The sequence below is a fragment of the Chiloscyllium plagiosum genome, unplaced genomic scaffold (assembly GCF_037043375.1).
Source record: "Chiloscyllium plagiosum isolate Xiang-an unplaced genomic scaffold, Cpla_swu_hap1 HiC_scaffold_23, whole genome shotgun sequence".
Lineage (NCBI taxonomy): Eukaryota > Metazoa > Chordata > Chondrichthyes > Orectolobiformes > Hemiscylliidae > Chiloscyllium > Chiloscyllium plagiosum.
Window position 1 is genome coordinate 61,368,838 of NW_028270161.1, and position 21,094 is coordinate 61,389,931.

The 21,094-nt window shown below is 42.4% G+C and overlaps 1 protein-coding gene across 1 annotated transcript in view; it reads left to right on the top strand.

The window, feature by feature from the left end:
* Positions 1 to 21,094, top strand: part of appl2 (adaptor protein, phosphotyrosine interacting with PH domain and leucine zipper 2) — a 159,445-nt gene that overhangs the window by 103,897 nt on the left and 34,454 nt on the right. The window contains exons 12-16 of the mRNA XM_043713267.2: positions 6,892 to 6,934; positions 7,032 to 7,088; positions 7,189 to 7,280; positions 8,708 to 8,860; positions 8,952 to 9,004. Coding sequence (XP_043569202.2) covers positions 6,892 to 6,934; positions 7,032 to 7,088; positions 7,189 to 7,280; positions 8,708 to 8,860; positions 8,952 to 9,004 — 398 coding nt within the window. The remainder of the gene's footprint in view (positions 1 to 6,891; positions 6,935 to 7,031; positions 7,089 to 7,188; positions 7,281 to 8,707; positions 8,861 to 8,951; positions 9,005 to 21,094) is intronic.

The following is a 21,094-nucleotide window of genomic DNA, read 5'->3' on the forward strand; positions in this document are numbered from 1 at the left end:
ATCTTTTCCAACTCTTTTTCTCAGAGGTTGGTAAATGGGATTAAAATCGATGTGTTTATCGATGGAGTTTGGTTTGACTGCCAGGCCTTTAGGAATTCCTGTGTGTGTCTCTGTTTGGCCTGATCTAGGATGGATGTGTTGTCCCAGTTGAAGTGGTGTTCTCCTTCGTTCTGTGTGTAAGGATACTGGTGATAGCTGCTCATGTCATTTGGTGGCTAGTTGGTGTCCGTGTATCGTGATGGCTAGTTTCCTGCCTGTCTGTACGACTGGGGGAAGGCCAATTAGACCAAAACTCAACAGGAGTTGGGGAATGTAGATTGGGAGCAGCTGTTTGAAGGGAAATCCACATTCGATATGTGGGAGGGTTTTAAAGAGAGGTTGATTAGAGTTCAGGAGAAATATGTTCCTGTGAAAATGAGGGATAGAAATGGCAAGATTAGGAAACCATGGATGACAGGTGACATTGCGAGACTAGTTGAGAAAAAAAGGATGCATACATAAGGTCTAAGAGACTGAAGACAGACTTTGGAGGAATATCAGAAATGTAGGACCAATCTTAAATGAGGAGTTAAGAGGGCTAAAACGGGTCATGAGATATCCTTAGCATGCAAGGTTAAGGAAAACCCCAAAGGCTTTTATTCATATAGCAGGAGCAAGAGGGCAAGTCAGGAAAGGGTTGGCCCACTCAAGGACAGAGGAAGAAAGCTATACGTGGAGTCAGAGAAAGTGGATGAGATTCTTAATGAGTACTTTGCATCAGTATTCACCGAGGAGAGGGACATGATGGATGTTGAGGTTAGGGATAGATCTTTGATTGCTCCAGGTCAAGTCGGCACAAGGAGGGAGGAAGTGTTGTGTATTTTAAAAGGCATTAAGGTGGACAAGTCCCCAGGTCTGGATGGGATCTATCCCAGGTTACTGAGGGAAGCGAGAGAGGAAATAGATGGGGCTTTAACAGATATCTTTCTAGCATCCTTGAAAATGGGGGAGGTCCCAAAGGACTGGACAAATGCTAATATTGTCCCCTTGTTTAAGAAGGATAGCACAGATAATCCAGGTAGTTACAGACCTGTGAGCCTGATGTCAGTGGTAGGGAAACTACTGGAGAAGATACTAAGGGATAGGATATATACCCATTTGGAAGAAAATGGGTTTATCAGTGATAGGCAGCATGGTTTTGTGCAGGGAAGGTCATGTCTTACAAACCTAATAGAATTCTTTGAAGAGGTGACAAAGTTGATTGATGAGAGAAGGGATGTAGATGGCCTTTAATAAGGTTCCCCATGGTAGGCTGATGAAGAAGGTGGAGTCGCAAGGGCTCCAAGGTGTTCTAGCTAGATGGATAGAGAGCTGGTTGGGCAACAGGTGACGGAGTGTTGTCGTGGAAGAGAGTTTCTCAAAATGACCTGTGACCAGTGATGTTCCATTGGGAACACTGGGACCACTGTTGTTTGCCATGTACATAAATGATTTGGAGGAAGGTGTAGGTTGCCTCATTACCCAAGTTTGTAGATGACACTAAGATTGATGGAGTAGCAGACAGTGAAGGGGACTGTCAGAAAATGCAGCCGAATATAGATTGGAGAGATGGGCAGAGAAATGGCATATAGTGTTCAATCCAAACAAATGCAAGGTGATGCAGTTTTGATGACCCATTTCAAGACCAAACAATACAGTAAATGAAAAAGTCCTAGGAAAATTGATGTACAGAGAGATGCGGGTGTTCAGAGCCATTGTTCCCTGAAGGTAGCAATGCAGATCAATAGAGTGATCAAGAAAGCATACAGTGTGTTTTCCTTCATTGGACAGAGTGTTGAGTGCAAGAGTTGGCGGGTCATGTTACTGTGTATAAGACTTTGGCTCGGTCACATTTGGAATACTGCGTACAGTTCTGGTCACCACATTACCAAAGAATGTGGATGCTTTGGAGAGGGTGCAAAGGAGGCTCACCAGGAAATTGCCTGGTATGGAGGATGTTAGCTATGAAGAGAGATTGAGTAGATTAGGATTATTCTCATTGAAAAGAAGGAGGTTGAGCGGGGAACCTGATTGAGACCTCTTATAGAGGTGTAGCAAGTCTGGATTATCAAGAAACTTTTTCCCAGAATGGAGGACTCAATTACTAGGGGTCATGAGTTCAAAGTGAGAGGGGAAAAGTTATGGGAGATATACATGGAAAATTCTTCACGCAGAAAGTGGTGGGTGCCTGAAATGCATTGCCAGCGGAGGTGGTAGGGGCGGGAACATTAGCATGATTTAAGATGTATCTAGACAGATATATGAATGGGCAGGGAGCAGAGGGATACAGATCCTGTGAAAATAGACAGCAGATTTAGGTTGAGGATATGGATTGGCGCAGGTTTGAAGAGCCAAAGGTCCTGTTCCTGTGCTGAAATATTCTTTGCTCTTGTTTTGTTCTTTGATGCAGTGTTTGTTGCAGTCCTTGCATGGTAATTTGTAAATGACATTTGTTTTGCTGGTTGTTGGTACAGGATCTTTTAGGTTCATCAGTAGCTGTTTCAGTATGTTGATAGTTTTGTGGGCTACCATGATGCCAAGGGGTCGGAGTAGTCTGGTAGTCATCTCCGAGCTGTCTTTGATATATAATAGTGTGGCCAGAGTCTCTGGGTGTGTTGCATCTTCTTGTTTGGGTTTGTTGTTTAAGAATGAGTGGATTGTGTTTATCTGGTACCTGTTGTTCCTGAATACGTTGTAGAGGTATTTTTCTTCTGCTGCTCATAGTTCCTGGGTGCTGTCGTGTGTTTTGGCCCATTTAAATAATGTCATTAATACTATACGTCAAAGACATCTTAGAGATGACTACCAGCCTACTCTGACCCCTTGGCATCATGGTAGCCCACAAACCTACCAACACACTGAAACAGCTACTGATGAAACTAAAGGACCCAGTGTACCAACAATCAGTAAAACAAATGTCATTTACAAAATACCCTGCAAGGACTGCAACAACACTACATTGGACAGGCAGGCAGGAAACTAGCCACAGGATTCATGAGCACCAACTAACCACAAAAAACATGACCCACTATCACTAGTATCTTTAGACACAGATGAAGGAGGACCCTGCTTTGACTGGGGCAACACATTCATCCTAGGACAGGCTAAACAGAGAGACACACGGGAATTCCTGGAGGCCTGGCATTCAAACCGGAACTCCATCAATAAACATATCGATTTGGACCCCGTTTAACAACCTCTGAGAAAATGAACCAGAAATGATATCACCCACCTAAACAGACCAAGACACACAAATAGAAAGCAGGACAGAACACCAGCACTTCGGCAAAGGCTCGATAATGATGTTACCTAGCATGGTGATAAGAAATGTCTGAGAACAAACCTACCAGCTCAACGAGCAAACTTACAACCTGTTTCTGTTTTTTTTGTGAAATTATAATTTCCTGTCTATTTCTCCACTCCTTTTAAACAGTGGAATGGCACATGGAATTTTCCATTCTCGGCTGAATCTGCAATAGCAATTATACCTGATTAACACTTCGTCCCCAACATTCAATATTCACTTTCTCTGCCACCACAAATCCAAGACTGCTAAGAACAGGAATACTGACTGCATGGGAATGCTACCAACATCTGCAGATTCTCTTCTGTGCCATACTCCATTCTGAATTGGATTTTTATCTTTGTTACTAAGTCAAAAAAAAACTGGAACTCCCTTCTTGGCATACCTAAACCACATGGTCAGCAAAGTTCAAGAACTTGGTTCAGCATCACTTTCTCAAGGGCAATAAATGCTGACCATTTTCAATTTTCCCTGTTATCTTATGAAACCCTTGAAGGTTAAATGTAATTGCCCTTCACAAATCCAAGCTGGCTTTTTGTTGCATGAGTAGTTGGCCAAGCAACTGTTAATTTTGTCCTGAATTATCATTTCTAAAAGCTTCCTCACCATTGAGTTAAAACTGACTGGACTGTAGTTTGTGTTTCACCGCTTCATCTCATATCTCAGCTATTTCCCTGTCTCCATTAGTCATTAATTAACTCCAGTTCTCTTCATGTCACTTACATGTTATCTATACTCACATTGGTGCTCTTTATTACCTCACTCTCTTACTGCTGTTCACGCTGTTGCCACTATGTTCCTGCTATTTACAGTCACAGCTGTCAGTTACTGATCTTTACACTGTCAATGTTCCGCACTCCTGCTCTTCACACACTGCATTCTTGCTCTTCCTATTCTCTCTACTCTGCGTCATTACTCTTCCCACTATCGCCACTCTGCATTCCTGTTCATTAGGAGCAGGAGTAAGCCATTCAGCTTGTCAAGCCTGTTCCACCATTCAGTGAAGTTATGGCTCATCTGTGTCCTAAATCCTGTGAACGATATCCCTTAACACCTTTGCATAACAAAAACTTATCTCTTTTTGATTTAAAATTAACAACTGATCCAGTATCCACTGCCATTTGTGAAAAAGAGTTCCAAACCTCTGCCAGCCATTGTGTGTATAAGTCTGACCTTAATTCTCAGACTATGCTTTTGGTTCTAAAGTCCCGAACTATTGAAAATAGTTTTTCTTTATCTATCCCATCTTTTCCTTTTAGCATATTGAAGATTTTGAACAGATTACCCCATAACCTTCTAAATTCTAGATAAAACAGGCCTAATTTGTATAATCTCTCCCCTCAACTTAACCCTTGAAGTCCAGGTATCATTTGTAAACCTATGTTCTACTCCCTCCCAGGCCAGTATATCCTATTTAAGTTAAAAATCACACAACACCAGGTTATAGTCCAATAGGTTTAATTGGAAGCACACTAGCTTTCGGAGCGACGCTCCTTCATCAGGTGATAGTGGAGGGCTCGATCGTAACAGAATTTATAGCAAACATTTACCAGTGTGACGTAACTGAAATTATACATTGAGAAATTGATTGTCCGTTAAGCCTTTCATCTGTTAGAATACAGTGATAGTTTCACTTCTTTCATGTGTAAATCACAAAACCTTTTTTTTAAAAGTTGCATTCTCGGGTTAGCTGTTAACAATGGTGATAGCTAGACAATATGTTGAAGGTCTTTTGCCCGAAATGTCGATGCTGCCTGAATTGCTGTGCTCTTCCAGCACCACTGATCCAGAATCTGGTTTCCAGCATCTGCAGTCATTGTTTTTACCTAATATGTTGAAGGTGTTAGCCCCCTGTGTTCTCTGTCTATGCCATGATGTTTACATTGATTCTAATCTAAAAAGTGAGATAACAGTTTTACATAAATTCATGCAGTTTTTGAGCAAAGTACAATGTAACTCTGCAAGTATAAATTCACCCCACAAAATATGTGTGCATGTGCGTCTTTGTCTGTCTGTGTGTGTCTGTCTGTCTGGGGTGGGGGTTGTGAGCGTGAGAATGTGTGTGTGTGTGTGTGTGTGTGTATAGTGAGTGCAGAATGTATTAAGTCTGTGAGAGGGTGCATGTGTGAGTGTGGGAAGGGTGTGTGTCTATAAGGGTGTGTGTGGGTGTCTGTGTGCATGTCTGTGTGTACCTGTGTCCGTGTGTATGTGAGTGTGTGTGTGTAGGAATATCTGTGTGTGTGTGTAGTGCAATGGTGATCACCTGTAATGTGACATGAACCCAAGGTCCCGTTGAGGCCCTCCCTATGGGTACCGAACACCCCAGTCCAACACTGGCATCTCCAAATCATATCCTATTTAAGGTATGGTGCCCAGATCTGCTGACAGTACACCAAGTGGGGTCTATCCAGAGTTTTGTATAACTCCAGCATAACTTTTGCATTCTTGTACTCTAGTCCTCCTTACATTGTCACCATCTGGTATTCCCACTGTTTACTTGCATTGATTGTTTTGCTACAATTAGTCAGTGGTGAAAAATAATACTCAATCTCTTGGATGTGCTCATTCATATTGTGTCAAGTGAAAACTTCTGGAAAAGAAACAGATGTAAATTGAATTAAATTTCCCACATGTGTCTGGCTTAGTGGGAGCAAGGAAGACCTGAAGTTGTTTAGGAATAAATCGTGGATTGCTGTGGATTGTTGGTGTCCTCAATTTTGTCTTAACTCCAAGGATGTGAACTTCATTGGCAAAGCTAGCATTTGTTCCTCATCCTTAGAATCAACCCCATTTGCATCATAGGAGAAAGTGAGAACTGCGGATGCTGGAGGGTCAGAGTCAAAGTGTGACGCTGGAAAAGCACAGCTGATCAGGCAGCATCTGAGGAGCAGGAGAGTCAACATTTCGGGCATAAGCTCTTCATCAGGAGTATCCGAAGAGCAGAAGAGTCGATGTTTCAGGCATAAGCCCTTCATCAGGAATGAATCATTCCTGATGAAGGGCTTATGCCTGAAATGTCAACTCTCCTGCTCCTTGGCTGCTGCCTCATCTTCTGTGCTTTTCCAGCACCATATTTTTCGACCCATTTGCATCATGGTTTAGAGAAATAAATATGTCCCTGTCATTCTTGTTCTTTGTTGCACTCTATCATACACGAGCATCTATCATACTGTTCTGCATTCTATCATACTGTTCTGCATTGCTGCTGAATATCTGTTTGCTGTAAATATATAATGGTGTTCTTATGATAAGTGGTAGTGCCCCGATCTCTGGACCAGCAGACCTGTGTTCAAATCCTACCAGCTCCAGACATGTGCCATAACGTGTTTGAGGAAGTTGATTAATAATGTCTGTCATGGTGTTAAATGAAACTCTACGGCATCCTTCAATTAGTCAGCTTTGTGAATGAAGTAGACTTTTTTTTGGCTTAGCAGTGGAAGCAGGCAAATTACTTTTTATATGCAGACAGAAAAAGGAGTAAACCTGGTGCTCAGGATCTTGATGTTTATCTTTGGACTGTTGAGTTATAGACTTAACCATTATTCATGTATTTAATGGTTCTATTCTAGGAGCATTATCCTTCAAGCAGAAGGCAAGCAGGAATATGAAGAGGTATTGAAATAAATTATACATAGGAATTTTTCTTTGCTTTGTTAATTTCTATAAGAACTTTGTCATAACGTTTTTTGTTTCTTTTTCTAAATTTTAGTGGATTTGCACCATTAATAATATTTCCAGGCAGATCTACCTGACTGACAACCCTGAGGTAACCTCTGTCATTGTTGCATTGATGTTGCTATATTTGTGCCTTTAATTATTAATATGTCTAGATTGTTGCACCAACACTCTATTCTCTTTTGTACTAGGCTACTGCAATCAGACTGAACCAGACAGCAGTGGAAGCAGTAACACCTATGTCCACATTTCAGAAAAAACATGAAAGTCTACGTCCTGAGACGTAAGAGCTGAAGTGCAATGATTTGTTTTGGAGCTTACTGATCATGATAATGTACAGTTACCATCTACAGCCAAATACAATGCCATGCTCATTCAAACCTCCACATCAGCATTATTGTTTAGAAATAATTATTTGTGCATTTCTGCGATAAAGTCATGATTGCGTTTCGCACTAAGATTCTACAAGCTACATGAAGCAGCATTTACAAATCACAGTAGCTCTTCCCTCAAAAAAACTTGCATGGCGTGGAATTGAAGAGCCATACTTGGTTGTAAATTATGAACCACATACATTGTTTCAGGTACCTCGTAACAGGTTGAAAAATTGTTATATTTGGCATATATTTGTTATCATAGATTCAACTGCCATAAGAATTAGTTGCATACTTCCTTTAAAACAAGTATATTCTGCTTGTATATCCCCCTTTAGAGCAGTACGGTGGCCCCATGATTAGCACTGCTGCTTCACGGTGCTAGGGATCCAGATTTGATTCCAGCCTTGTGTGACTGTCAGTGTGGAGTTTGCATATTTTCCTTATATTTGCGTGCATTTCTTCCAAGTAATCTGGTTTCCTTACACAGTCCAACGATATGCAGGTTAGGTGGATTAACCATGCTAAATTGTGCCCAGGGATGTGCAGGCTAGGTGGTTTGGTCATGGGACAAAACTCCGTGTAGGACTATGGGCTAGGGTGGGGATCCGGGTGAATGCTGTTTGGAGGGACAATGCAGACCTTATGGGCCTAAGTGGCCTCTATCTGCACTGTAGGGATTGTATGATTCCATGAATTCTGAGAATCATGTATTCAAAGCTTCATTGGATTATTTTCAAAATCATATAGTTAAAAAATAGATGGTTTGAATTGAAGCTGAGATATTTTAGTTGATTACTCATAATAGGGAAAAAATATGCCATTAAATTGTATCTACTGTTCTTGGACAGACTCTGTTTATTATTCATTCAAAAGTTTCTTCCATGGATCATGTCAGTCTTCCATTAGCTGTGTTTGATGTAGCTCAATTGAGCTATTTAGGAAAGTTAAGTTTGGCTGGCAGCTCTTGCTGATCTCTTCCCATGGAGACTAAACATGGTCAAACAGACAGACCTATGGGTCTAACATAATATTGTAGTGAGAATGCATGTTATTTACTGACCTATCAAACTAGCATATTATTCAAATGCACAGTGGTTATTCTGAGTTTTCACTTCTGTGCTTAAACATTTCTGAGCCTTGTTCTGGCCAGTGCCACTGAAGTGTGACCAGGAAATTCTTTTCCCACAGGTGACTTGCCTCAAACAACCTTTTGCTGAACATAGCTGAGAATGCTGACACATCTTCCAAGTTTCAAAGATTATTGTGATGTCCTTTGCCAAGTGAAGTGCGGTATTTTTGTTGGTTATTCACTGTTGTTTTATGTGCTTCACAGAGCCGAACGTGAGTCGACAGAAGCTGTGAGCAGGGACCAATGTTTGATAGATGCCCCAGAATCTACAGATCCACTAGTAATCCCTGGAACCCCGATTCAGTTTGACCTCTGTTCAACAAGTGAGGACTTTGATTACAACAAATCTGTCAGCAGGTTTGTATGTACAACATCTTCAAATAAATTCTAGCCTGTTAATGAATCTCAAAATATATCTGTGTACTTTAATTAGTTAAATATCTTTCAGACGGATAAACCCTTTTGGAGAATCAGATCATGACAAAGCTGCAACTTCGAAGGGTAAGAAATCTTTTGGATTAAAAGATATTTATTTGTACCAGCGAATAATTCCACAAAAGGTAGATTTAATTTTACAAGTATAGAAACAGCAAGCTGTTAGTGAAGGAAAGAGTGCAGCCAACTGAGAGATAAAACATGCAATTTGGTGTGGAGATGCTATTTGTCAGCGTGTTGATGATCTTTTTTTCTCGGTTTTCTAAAAAGACAGAATGAAGCAGACATGGCAGTTGAGTATGTAACTTTAGATGGAAACGTAAAAAGAGAGAGGAAGCATTAATGTTTGCCATCCATTAAAGCAGATAAATTGTTTTTTATTTGTAGAATGTGAGCGAGGCTAACATTTATTGCCTAATTGTAATTGCCCTGCAGTAGGTGGTGGTCGACTATCTTAAACCACTACTGTCCTTCTAATACCCCAATATACTGTTAGAGGGGGAGTTTCAGAATTTTGGTCCACTGATGGTGAAGGAGCAGCAATATAATTCAAAATCAGGGTGGTGTGTGAGTTGGAAGGGAACTTGCAAGTGGTGGTGTTCCCGTGTATCTGCTGCTCTTGTCCTCCTCAGTGGTAAAGGTCACAGGTTTGGAAGGTGCTATTGAAGGTTTCTTGGTGTGTAACTGCATGGCATCTTGTAGATAGTACACACTGGGCGTCAGTGCTAAAGGGGTTGAATGTGTAAGGTGATGGAGGAGGTGAGGAGACAGGAATAATGTGAGGCCAATCAACCGAAGTTCAATGGTAGGCAAATTATTGAGAAAAATCTGAGTGGTGGATTCTCAATGGACGGATTAATGAATAGACAGCAGAGTTATTTAAGGGAAGTCACTTGCTATGTTTTGCGCAGGCAACAAAGTATATCACTTGGTGTGATTTTTGAAGTGATTTACATGGATTTTAGCAAGACTTTAAACACAGTGACTAACATGGCAAACTGTTCAGACTATTTCAGTCTCCTGTGGTCCAAGGTAAAATGACAAATTGAATCCAATATTGGCACTGTGATGGGAAACATCAGGGCATAGTCAATAGGTATGTTTTACGATTGGGAGGCTGTTTCAATGGGATTCTTCAGGGTGCAATATTAGAACCTTTGCAGTTTGTGGTATAACAATGGACTGTTTAGATTACTGGAAAAGTGATGAATGTGATTCAGTCTGGAGATGTGTGATACATTTGGAGTGGGCAAAAACAAAAGTATGATTGTGAGAAATGGCGATAATAGGACAATTAGATTAATGATCAAGATGTATTTAGGATTCTTTATTAGCTGAGTATCAACATTACAGCATTAAGATTAAGCTGTATGGGGTAGCACGGTGGCTCAGTGGTTAGCACTGCTGCCTCACAGCGCCAGGATCCCAGGTTCGATTCCAGCCTCTGGCAACTGTCTGTGTGGAGTTTGCACATTCTCCCTGTGTCTCCTCCAGGTGCTCCAGTTTCCTCCTGCAGTCCAAAACTCTGCAGGTTAGGTGAATTGGCCATGCTAAATTGTCCATAGTGTTTAAGGATTAGTCAGGGTTTGGATGAGATACTCTTCAGAGGGTTGGTGTGGACTTGTTGGGCCGAAGGGCCTGTTTCCACACTGTTGGAATTCTATGAATTATTTAGATTGCAGCTAGGTGTCATATATGCATTTTTTTTGTCACGTTTGATGAAGGATGTAATTTTACAAAAAGGATTACAGAGAACAGGAACAGGCCACTGGGCTCACCATGTCTCTGCCGACCATTGCATCATTCTAAACTTATCCCACTTCCTGCACATAGTCGGTACACGTTTATTTGTTGCCTGTTCAAATGTTTGTCTAAATGCCTCTTGAACATTTCTAACAGAACAGTACAGCGCACTATAGGCCCTTTGGCTCTCGATGTTGTGCTGGCCTTTTATCGTACTCTAAGATCAGACTAACAACGATAGCCTTCATTGTACTAACGTCTGTGTGCCTATCCAAGAGTTGCTTAAATGTCCTTAATGTGTCTGACTGTTCTACCACCGCTCTCTGTGTAAAGAACCTACCTCTGACATTACTCCTATGCCCTCTCGTGATAGACATTACTCCTATGCCCTCTCGTGATAGACATATCCGCCCTGGGAAAAAGTTTCTGCCTATCCACTTTATCTATGCCTCTCAGCATCTTGTATACTTCTATCAAGTCACCTCTCATCCTTCTTCACTCCAATGAGAAAGCCCTAGCTCCCTCAAACTTTCTTCATTGGACATGCCCTCCAGTCCAGTCAACATCCTGGTAAATCTCCTCTGGACCCTCACCAAAGCTTCTACATCTTTCCTATAATTAGGCGAACAGAACTGAACGCAATATTCCAAGTGTGGTCTAACCAGGACTTTATGGAGCTGCAGCATAACCTCATGGCTCTTAAATTCAATCTCCCTGCTAATGACAATCAACACATCATATGCCTTCTGAACAACACAATCAACTTGGGTGGCAACTTTGAGGGGTTTATGGACATGAACGCCAAGACCCCTCTGTTCCTCAAAACTGCCCAGAATTCTGCCTTTAACAGTGTATTCTGCATTCAAATTCGACCTTCCAAAGTAAATCACTTCACACTTTTCCAGTTGAAGTTGAACTCCATCTGCAACTGCTCAGCCCAGCTCTGCATTCTGTCAATATCCCATTGCAACCTACAACAGCCCTCCACACTGTCTACAGCTCAACCAACCTTTGTGTAATCTGCAAACTTACAACCCATCCTTCCACCTTCGCATCCAAGTTATTTATAAAAATCACAAAGAGCGGAGGTCCCAGACTGATCCCTGCGGATCACCGACCTCTGGGCTGAATACTTTCTACCACCACCCTCTGTCTTCTACGGGCCTGCCAATTCTGTGTCCAGACAAACATGTTTCCCTGTATCCCACGCCTCCTCACTTTCTGAATGAGCCTACCGTGGGGAAACTTATCAAACGCCTTGTGAAAATTCATGTACACCACATCCACTGCACTACTTTCAACAACATGTCAGTAAGGTTTGTGAGGCATGACCTGCCCTTCACAAAGCCATACTGACCATCTCTAATCAAACTGTGGTCTTCCAAGTAATCATAAATCACGTCTCTCAGAATCCTCTCCAATACTTTGCCCACCACTGATGTAAGAGTGACTGGTCTCTAATTCCCAGAATTATCCCTATTCCCTTTCTTGAACAAGGGAATAACATTTGCCACCCTCCAACCATCTTGCACTACTCCAATGGACAGTGAGAATGCAAAGATTATCGCCAATGGCGCAGCAATCTCTTCCCTCGCTTCTTGTAATAACCTAGGGTATATCCCATCAGGCCCAGGGGATTTATCTGTTCATATGTTTTTCAGACTTTTCAGCACATCCTCCTTCCTTACATCAACCTGTCCGGTGTAACTGTTTCATGTTGTCCTCAGAAACATCAAGGTCCTTCTCAGTAGTGTATACTGAAGCAGAGTGTTCATTAAGGCCCTCCCCTACTTCCTCTGACTCCAGACACAAGTTCCCTCAACTGTCCCTGATCGGCCCCACCCTCATTCTGGCCATCCTCTTGTTCCTTACGTAGTGTAGAACACCTTAAGGTTTTCCTTAATCCTACCTGGCAAGCTTTTTCATGCCACTGTTCTAGCTCTCTTAAGTCTATTCTCTAAGCCATGTCTGATCCTTGCCTTCTCAACATAAGTAAACAATATCCCATTGCAACCTACATCTTGATGAGATGTTCCACATCCCTTATCAGCTAAGTATCTTTCAACCTACCATACCTTCCTTACCTCAGTGGCACAAACCTGTCCAGCACTATCAGCAGGTCCTTCCTAAACAACCTCCACATTTCTATTCTGCATTTCCCTGAGAAGATCTGTTCCCAATTTTGGTCCCCCAGTTCCTGCCTAATAGCATTGTAATTCCCCCTCCCCCCGCCGTTAAATACTTTCTCGCACTGTCTGCTCCTATCCCTCTCCATGAGTATAGAGTTGTGATCACTATCACTGAAATGTTCTCTCACCAAGAGATCTGACACCTGCCATGATTCATTGCCAAGCAGCAAATTCAATATGGTCTCCCCTCTAGTCAGCCTGTCAATATATTGTATCAGGAATCCTTCCTGGACATACCTGGCAAAAACTGCTCTATTCAAACTATTTGAACTAAGTAGGTTCCAATCCTATTAGGGATGTTACCCATGACAACAATCCTGTTACTTCTACACATTTCCATAATCTTCCTCGTAATCTGATCCTCCATGTCTCTGTTGATATTGGGGACCTGTAGAAAATTACCAGTAAAGTGACTGCTGATTTCCTGTTTCTGACTTCCACCCATACTGATTCTGTAGGCAAACCCTCCTTGACGATCTCCCTTTCTGCTGTGTGATACTACCCCTTCATTAGCAATGCCTTTCCCCACCTCTTTTACCTTCTTCCACTACCCTCCCATCCTACCCAACCCACCATTCCTTTTGAAACATCTAAACCCTGGAGCATCCCAACAACCATTCCTGCCCCTGTGATATCCAAGTCTTCGTAATGGCCACAACAGCATAGTTCTAAGTAATGGTCAACGCTCTAAGATCGTCACCCTTATTCCTGATACTTCTTTCATTAAAATAGAAGCACTTCAACCGATCGCATTGATTGCACCCCCCCCCCCCCCACCCACCCCCCACCCCTCAGACTCTCTGCATCTGTATCTGGCTTTTCACTACCGACTCCATCACATGATCCGTAATTCAGGTTCCCACCCCCGCTGCCAATCTAGTTTAAACCCTTCTGAAGAGCTCTAGTCAACTTCCCGCCCAGGATATTGATGTTCCTCCAGTTCAGGTGCAACCCGTCCTCCTTGTACATGTCCCATCTTCTTCAAATGATCCATGTATCTGAAGCCCTCCCTCCTACACCAGCCCTGCAGCCACATGTTCATCTGCACTCGCTCTCTATTCCGAGTCTTATTAGCATGTGGCACCAGTAACAATCCTGAGAGTACTATTCTACTCCTCCTGCCTTCTTGCTTCCAACCTAACTCCGTATATTCTCTTTTCTTTCCCTATCTATGCTATTGGTACCGATGAGTACCATGACTTAGAGAGTCATTAGAGAGTCTTAGAGAGAATTGTAAGGGATAGGATTTATGCACATCTGGATAGGAATAATGTGATCAAGGATAGTCAGCATGGTTTTGTGAAGGGCAGGTCGTGCCTCACAAACCTTATTGAATTCTTTGAAAAGGTGACGAAGGAGGTTGATGAGGGGAAAGCGGTAGATGTGGTATATATGGATTTTAGTAAGGCGTTTGATAAGGTTCCCCATGGTAGGCTACTGCAGAAAATACGGAGATATGGCATTGAGGGTGAGTTGGAGGTTTGGATTAGGAATTGGCTGGATGGAAGAAGACAGAGGGTAGTAGTTGATGGCAAAGTTTCTTCATGGAGTGCCGTCACTAGCGGTGTTCCGAAAGGATCTGTTTTGGGACCATTGCTGTTTGTCATTTTTATAAATGACCTGGAAGAGGGGTTAGAAGGTTGGGTGAGCAAGTTTGCGGATGATACGAAAGTCGGAGGAGTTGTTGACAGTGAGGAAGGATGTGGCAGGTTACAGCAGGATATAGAGAAGCTGCAGAGCTGGGCAGAAAGGTGGCAAATGGAATTCAATGTAGCTAAGTGTGAGGTGATTCACTTTGGGAAGAATAACAAAAAGATGGGGTACTGGGCTAATGGTCGGATACTTGGTAGTGTGGATGAGCAGAGGGATCTTGGTGTCCATGTACACAGATCTCTGAAAGTTGCCACCCAGGTAAATAGTGCGGTGAGGAAGGCATATGGCGTACTGGCTTTTATTGGTAGAGGAATTGAGTTCCGGAGTCCTGAGGTCATGATGCAGTTGTATAAGACTCTGGTGCGGCCGCATCTGGAATATTCTGTGCAGTTTTGGTCGCCATACTATAGGAAGGATGTGGAGGCACTGGAACGGGTGCAGAGGAGGTTTACATGGATGTTGCCTGATATGGAAGGAAGATCGTATGAGGAAAGACTGAGACACTTGGGGCTGTTTTCATTAGAGAAAAGAAGGTTTAGGGGTGACTTGATTGAGGTGTACAAGATGATTAGGGGGTTAGATAGGGTTGACAGTGTGAACCTTTTCCCGCATATGGAGTCGGGTATTACAAGGGGGCATAGCTTTAAATTAAGGGGGGGTAGATATAGGACTGAAGTTAGGGGTAGGTTCTTCACTCAGCGAGTCGTAAGTTCATGGAATGCCCTGCCAGTAGCAGTGGTGGACTCTCCCTCTTTATGGGCATTTAAGCGGGCATTGGATAGGTATATGGAGGATAGTGGATTAGTATAGGTTAGGTGGGCTTGGATCGGCGCAACATCGAGGGCCAAAGGGCCTGTACTGCGCTGTATTCTTCTATGTTCTATGACTTCTGCTGCTCTCCCTCCCCCGTAAAAATTCTGTGGACTTGATCCGAGACATCCCTGAGCCTGGCATCCAGGAGGCAACACATCATCCAAGTGTCTCGCTCGTGACCACAGAGTCTCCTGTCAGTTCCTCGCACCATTGGTGCTGGGTCCTCTACTTTTTGTCATTTACATAAATGATTTGGATGCGATCATAAGAGGTACAGTTAGTAAATTTGCAGATTACACCAAAATTGGAGGTGTAGTGGACAGCGAAGAGGGTTACCTCAGATTACAACAGGATCTTGACTAGATGGGCCAATGGGTTGAAAAGTGACAGATGGAGTTGAATTCAGATAAATGCGAGGTGCTGCATTTTGGGAAAGCAAATCTTAGCAGGACATATACACTTAATGGTAAGGTCCTCGGGAGTGTTGCTGAACAAAGAGACCTTGGAGTGCAGGTTCATAGTTCCTTGAAAGTGGAGTCGCAGGTAGATAGGATAGTGAAGAAGGCGTTTGGTATTCGTTCTTTTATTGGTCAGAGTATTGAGTACAGGAGTTGGGAGGTCACGTTGCGACTGTACAGGACATTGGTTAGGCCACTGTTGGAATATTGCATGCAATTCTGGTCTCCTTCCTATCGGAAAGATGTTGAGAAACTTGAAAGGGTTCAGAAAAGATTGACAAGGATGTTGCCAGGGTTGAAGGATTTGAGCTATAGGGAGAGGCTGAACAGGCTGGGACTGTTTTCTCTGGAGCATCGGAGGCTGAGGGGTGACCTAATAGAGGTTTACAAAATTATGAGGGGCATGGATAGGGCAAATAGGCAAAGTCTTTTCCCTGGGGTCGGGGAGTCCAGAATTAGAGGGCATAGGTTTAGGGTGAGAGGGGAAAGATATAAAAGAGACCTACGGGGCAACTTTTTCACACAGGGTGGTACGTGTATGGAATGAGCTGCCAGAGAAAGTGGTGGAGGCTGGTACAGTTACAACATTTAAGAGGCAATTGGATGTGTATATGAATAGGAAAGGTTTGGAGGGATATGGGTCGGGTGCTGGCAGGTGGGACTAGATTGGGTTGGGATATCTGGTCGGCATGGACAGGTTGGACCGAAGGGTTTCCATGCTGTACATCTGTATGACTCTATGACATTGAATCACCAAGCACTATTGCTCTCCTATTCTTCCCCCTTCCCTTCTGAGCCACAGACAGATTCAGTGCCAAAAACGTGGCTGCTGTGACGTTCCCCTGGTAGGTCGTTCCCCCCTAGCAGTATCCAAAACAGTATACTTATCATTGAGAGGACCGACCACAGTGCATCCCTGCAGTAAGGTATCTATTTCTACGACCTCCTTTGACAGCATGTTCCATGCACCTACCACTTCTCTGTGTAGAACAAACTTTCATGGCACATCTCCTTTGTGCTTTTCACCTCTCACCTTAAACAAAATGCTTCCTAGTATTTAACATTTCTACCCTGGGAAAAAAGCTCCTGTTATTCACCCTATACCTCTCAATTTTATATGTTTCTGTTAGATTGCCCCTCAGCCTCCTTTGCTCTTAAAAAAAAATCCAAGTTTGTCCAATCACCTTTATAGCCAGTACAGTCCAATCCAGGGAACATCGTATTAAACCTCTTTTGCACCCTTTCCAAAGCCTCCATTTCTTTCCTGTAATGTGGGGAACAGAACTGCACACAATATTCCAAAAGTGGCCTAATTCAAGTTTTATACTCTATAGGTGCAATGTAGGGGCATGGATAGGGCACCTACCACTTCTCTGTGTAGAACAAACTTTCATGGCACATCTCCTTTGTGCTTTTCACAAGAAGTGGTAGTCAGCTTTTATACTGAATGCCCTGACTGAAGGAAGCAAACATGCAGTATGCCTTCTTTATCACCATATCAAATTGTGCTACTACTTTTTGGGAGCTATGGATTTGCGCCCCAAGATCCTTCTGTAAATCAGTGCTCCTAAGGGTCTTGCCATTTACTGTATACTATCCTTTTGGGAGGTCAAATGCAAAATGCATCACCTCGCACTTGTTCAGATTAAATTCCATTTGTCATTTCTCCACCCACCTTTCCAACTGTTCTATATCCTGCTGTATCCTTTGACAACCTTCCTCACTGTCCACAATTCCACCAATTTTTGTGTTCTCTGCAAACAAACTAATCAGACCACCTCTACTTTCATCCAAATCATTTATATATATTCCAAACAACAGAGGACCCAGCACTCGTCCTTACAGAACATCACTGGTCACAGACTTCCAGTCAGAAAACCACTCCTCCACAACGACGACCCTCTGTCTTCTGTGACCAAGACAATTTTGTATCCAACTTATCAACTCACTGTGGATCCTATGCAACTTAATCAACTCACTGTGGTTTCATGAAGACGTTGCCAGGAATGAAGAATTTTAACTACGCAGCAAGTTGTTCTGTTTGAATAGAAACACTGAAGAGAAATTTAATTGATGTCCGTAAAATTATGATGAGCCTAGCTTTGGTAGCAAGCAAATATTCTGATAGCAAGGAGCTAAGTAAACAAAGCGTAGATTAAATGTAATTGGTGAAAGACTGGAAAAAAGTTGAAGAGTAAGCTTTTTGATAGAATGAGAAATATAGAGCTCACTGCTTAAAAAGTAAGACACAAAAACCTTTTGCATTTTAAATCACAAGAAAATCTCAGATATGCGCTTGAATTGCAGTAACCTGCAGACTAACAGTTGTAAGGTGAAATTAAGCTAGACACCTCCTTTTCTGCCAGATAGACTGAATAGTCTCTTTCTATATTTTTTCTCTCTTTATATATGTTGCATGTCACAGTTAAACATTTAATATAGGAAACAAACGAAAACAGAAATTCTGGAGAGACTTAGCAGGGCTGGCAGCATCTGTGGAGAGAAGAGAGTTAATGTTTCAAGTTAACCCTTCTTCAGAACTTGTATAATTGTTCAAGGCATTAGTGAGGCTGCAGCTGGAGAATTGCAAATGATTTTGGTCCCCTCACTTGAAGAAGGATGTTGTTGCACTGCAGGCAGTTCAGAGGAGGTTCACTAGAGTTATTCAAGAAAAGAGGGATTTCTTTTCTGAAGAGAGATTGAGCAGTTTAAGCTTGTAGTCTCTGAAGTTTAGAAGAATGAGAAAATACCTAATTGAGGTATGTAAGATGCAGGTAATGTTCTGGGGACCCAGGATTCAAATCCTGCCACAACAGATGGTAAGATTTGAATTCAATAAGAATTAAGAGTGTAATGATGACCATAAATCCATTTTTGATTGTTGGAAAAACCCATCTGGTTCACTAATGTCCTTTAAGGAAGGAAACTGCCATCCATATCTGGTCTAGCCTACATGTGACTTCAGATCTGCAGCATTGGGGTTGACTCTTAACTGGGCAATTAGAGAGAGGCAATAAAAACCTCATGCATTAGAAAAAAAATAAGAATAAAAACTGAGATCAGCCATGATCGTACTAACATATTATCAGACTCAAGAGGCTGAATTGCTTAGTCCTCTCCAAGTTCTTGCGCTCTTACGTACGTTCACAGTAAAGGATCCTGTAGGGAAGAGTGATCATACCATGCTAAAAGTTCAAATTCAGTTTGAGGACAATAAATTTGTGTTCTGATGTTAAACAAAGAGAGTAAGGACAAATTTGGCTGTAATGGACTGAGCAGAAAAATCTTTAGTGGGACAAATGATGAACAGTGGTGGATGTTTAAGATGTATTCAATTCCTCCAAGCTAAAATATATACCAGAGAAGAAGAAAGATTTTAAGAAAGGTATAAAGTATTCATGGCGAAACAAGGAAATGAAAGACAAAGGCAAAACCTAGGGCACACCATTTTGCAAGGTTGGCTGGAGGATTGGGAAACTTCTAGAGGTCAACAAAGGGTTACTAAAAATGTTACAAAAACAGCGAAGGTAAATTATGAAAGCAAAGCAGCACCGACTGCAAAGTAGATACCAAAAGCTTCTGTATGTGTAAGTAAAGGAAGAGAGTAGCTAATGCAAATATTGGTCCCTTAGAGGATGAGTCTGGAGAGTCAATAATGGGGAACACAGAAATAGCAGAAACACTAAATCAATATTTGTCTCCGTTTTCACAGTGGGGGACACAGAAATCATCCAAAAAAGTAACAGATAATGTAGAGTCTATAGCAAAGGAGGAACTTAAAATAATTGCCATCAATAGAGAAAAATAACTGAGCAAACTACTGGGATGAAAGGTAGGCAAGTCCCAGGGTCTGATGGACTACATCCTAGGGTTTTAGAGGAAGTGGCAGCAGAGATGCATTAGTCATAATACTCCAAAATTCCCTGGTTTCTGTAAAGGTTCCAGTGGATTGGAAATAAGTTAATATAATGCCCTTATTCAAAAAGGGTGGCAAGCAGAAACTAGCAAACTGTAGATCAGTTAATTTAACGTCTGTCGTAGTCATTCAGCCACACCCTTTGGTCCAACTCCGCCGACCAGACATCTCAATCTGACCATTGCCAGCATTTGGCCCATTTCGTTGTAAACCCTTTCTATTCATATAACCATTCAGATGCCTTTTAAATGATGTAATTGTACCTGCTTCCACGATTTCCTCTGACAGCTCATACCATACACACGCACACAACCTTCTTTGTGGGAAAAAATACTCCTCGGGTCCTTTTTAAATCTTTCACCTCAAAGTTGTTTCTATGGCTAAAGATGTGATTCCAGGATGGTATGTTGCCTCCCTGATGCCAGGGTCAAGGAGGTCATTGTGTGGCTACAGGACATTTTTCTGGGAGAGGTTGAAAAGCTCAAGGTCGTGGTCCATGCTGGTACCAATGACTTAGGTAGGAAGGAGTATATAGAACATAGAACATTACAGCGCAGTACAGGCCCTTCGGCCCTCGATGTTGCGCTGACCTGTCATACCAATCTGAAGTCCATCCCATCTACACTATTCCATGTATGTCCATATGCTTGTCCAATGACGACTTAAATGTACTTAAAGTTGGCGAATCTACTACCGTTGCAGGCAAAGCATTCCATACCCTTACTACTCTGAGTAAAGAAATTACCTCTGACACCTATCCTATATCTATCACCCCTCAATTTAAAGCTATGTCCCCTTGTGCTCGCCGTCACCATACTTGCAAAAAGGCTCTCCCTGTCCACCCTATCTAACCCTCTGATTATCTTATATGTCTCTATTAAGTCACCTCTCAACCTTCTTCTCTCCAACGAAAACAGCCTCATGTCCCTCAGCCTTTCCTCGTAAGACCTTCCCTCCATACCAGGCAACATCCTAGTAAATCTCCTCTGCACCCTTTCCAAAGCTTCCACATTCCTCCTTACCAGAACTGTACACAATTCTCCAAGTGCGGCTGCACCAGAGTTTTATACAGCTGTTAGCATAACCTCATGGTTCCGGAACTCGATCCCTCTATTAATAAAAGCTAAAACACTGGATGCCTTCTTAACAACCCTGTCAACCTGGGTGGCAACTTTCAAGGATCTGTGTACCTGGACACCTCTCTGCTCATCTACACTACCAAGAATCTTACCATTAGCCCTTACTTTGCATTCCGGTTACTCTGACCAAAGTGAATCACCTCACATTTTTCCGCATTAAACTCCATTTGCCACCTCTCAGCCCAGCTCTGCAGCTTATCTATGTCTCTCTGTAACCTACAACATCCTTTGTCACTATCCACAAC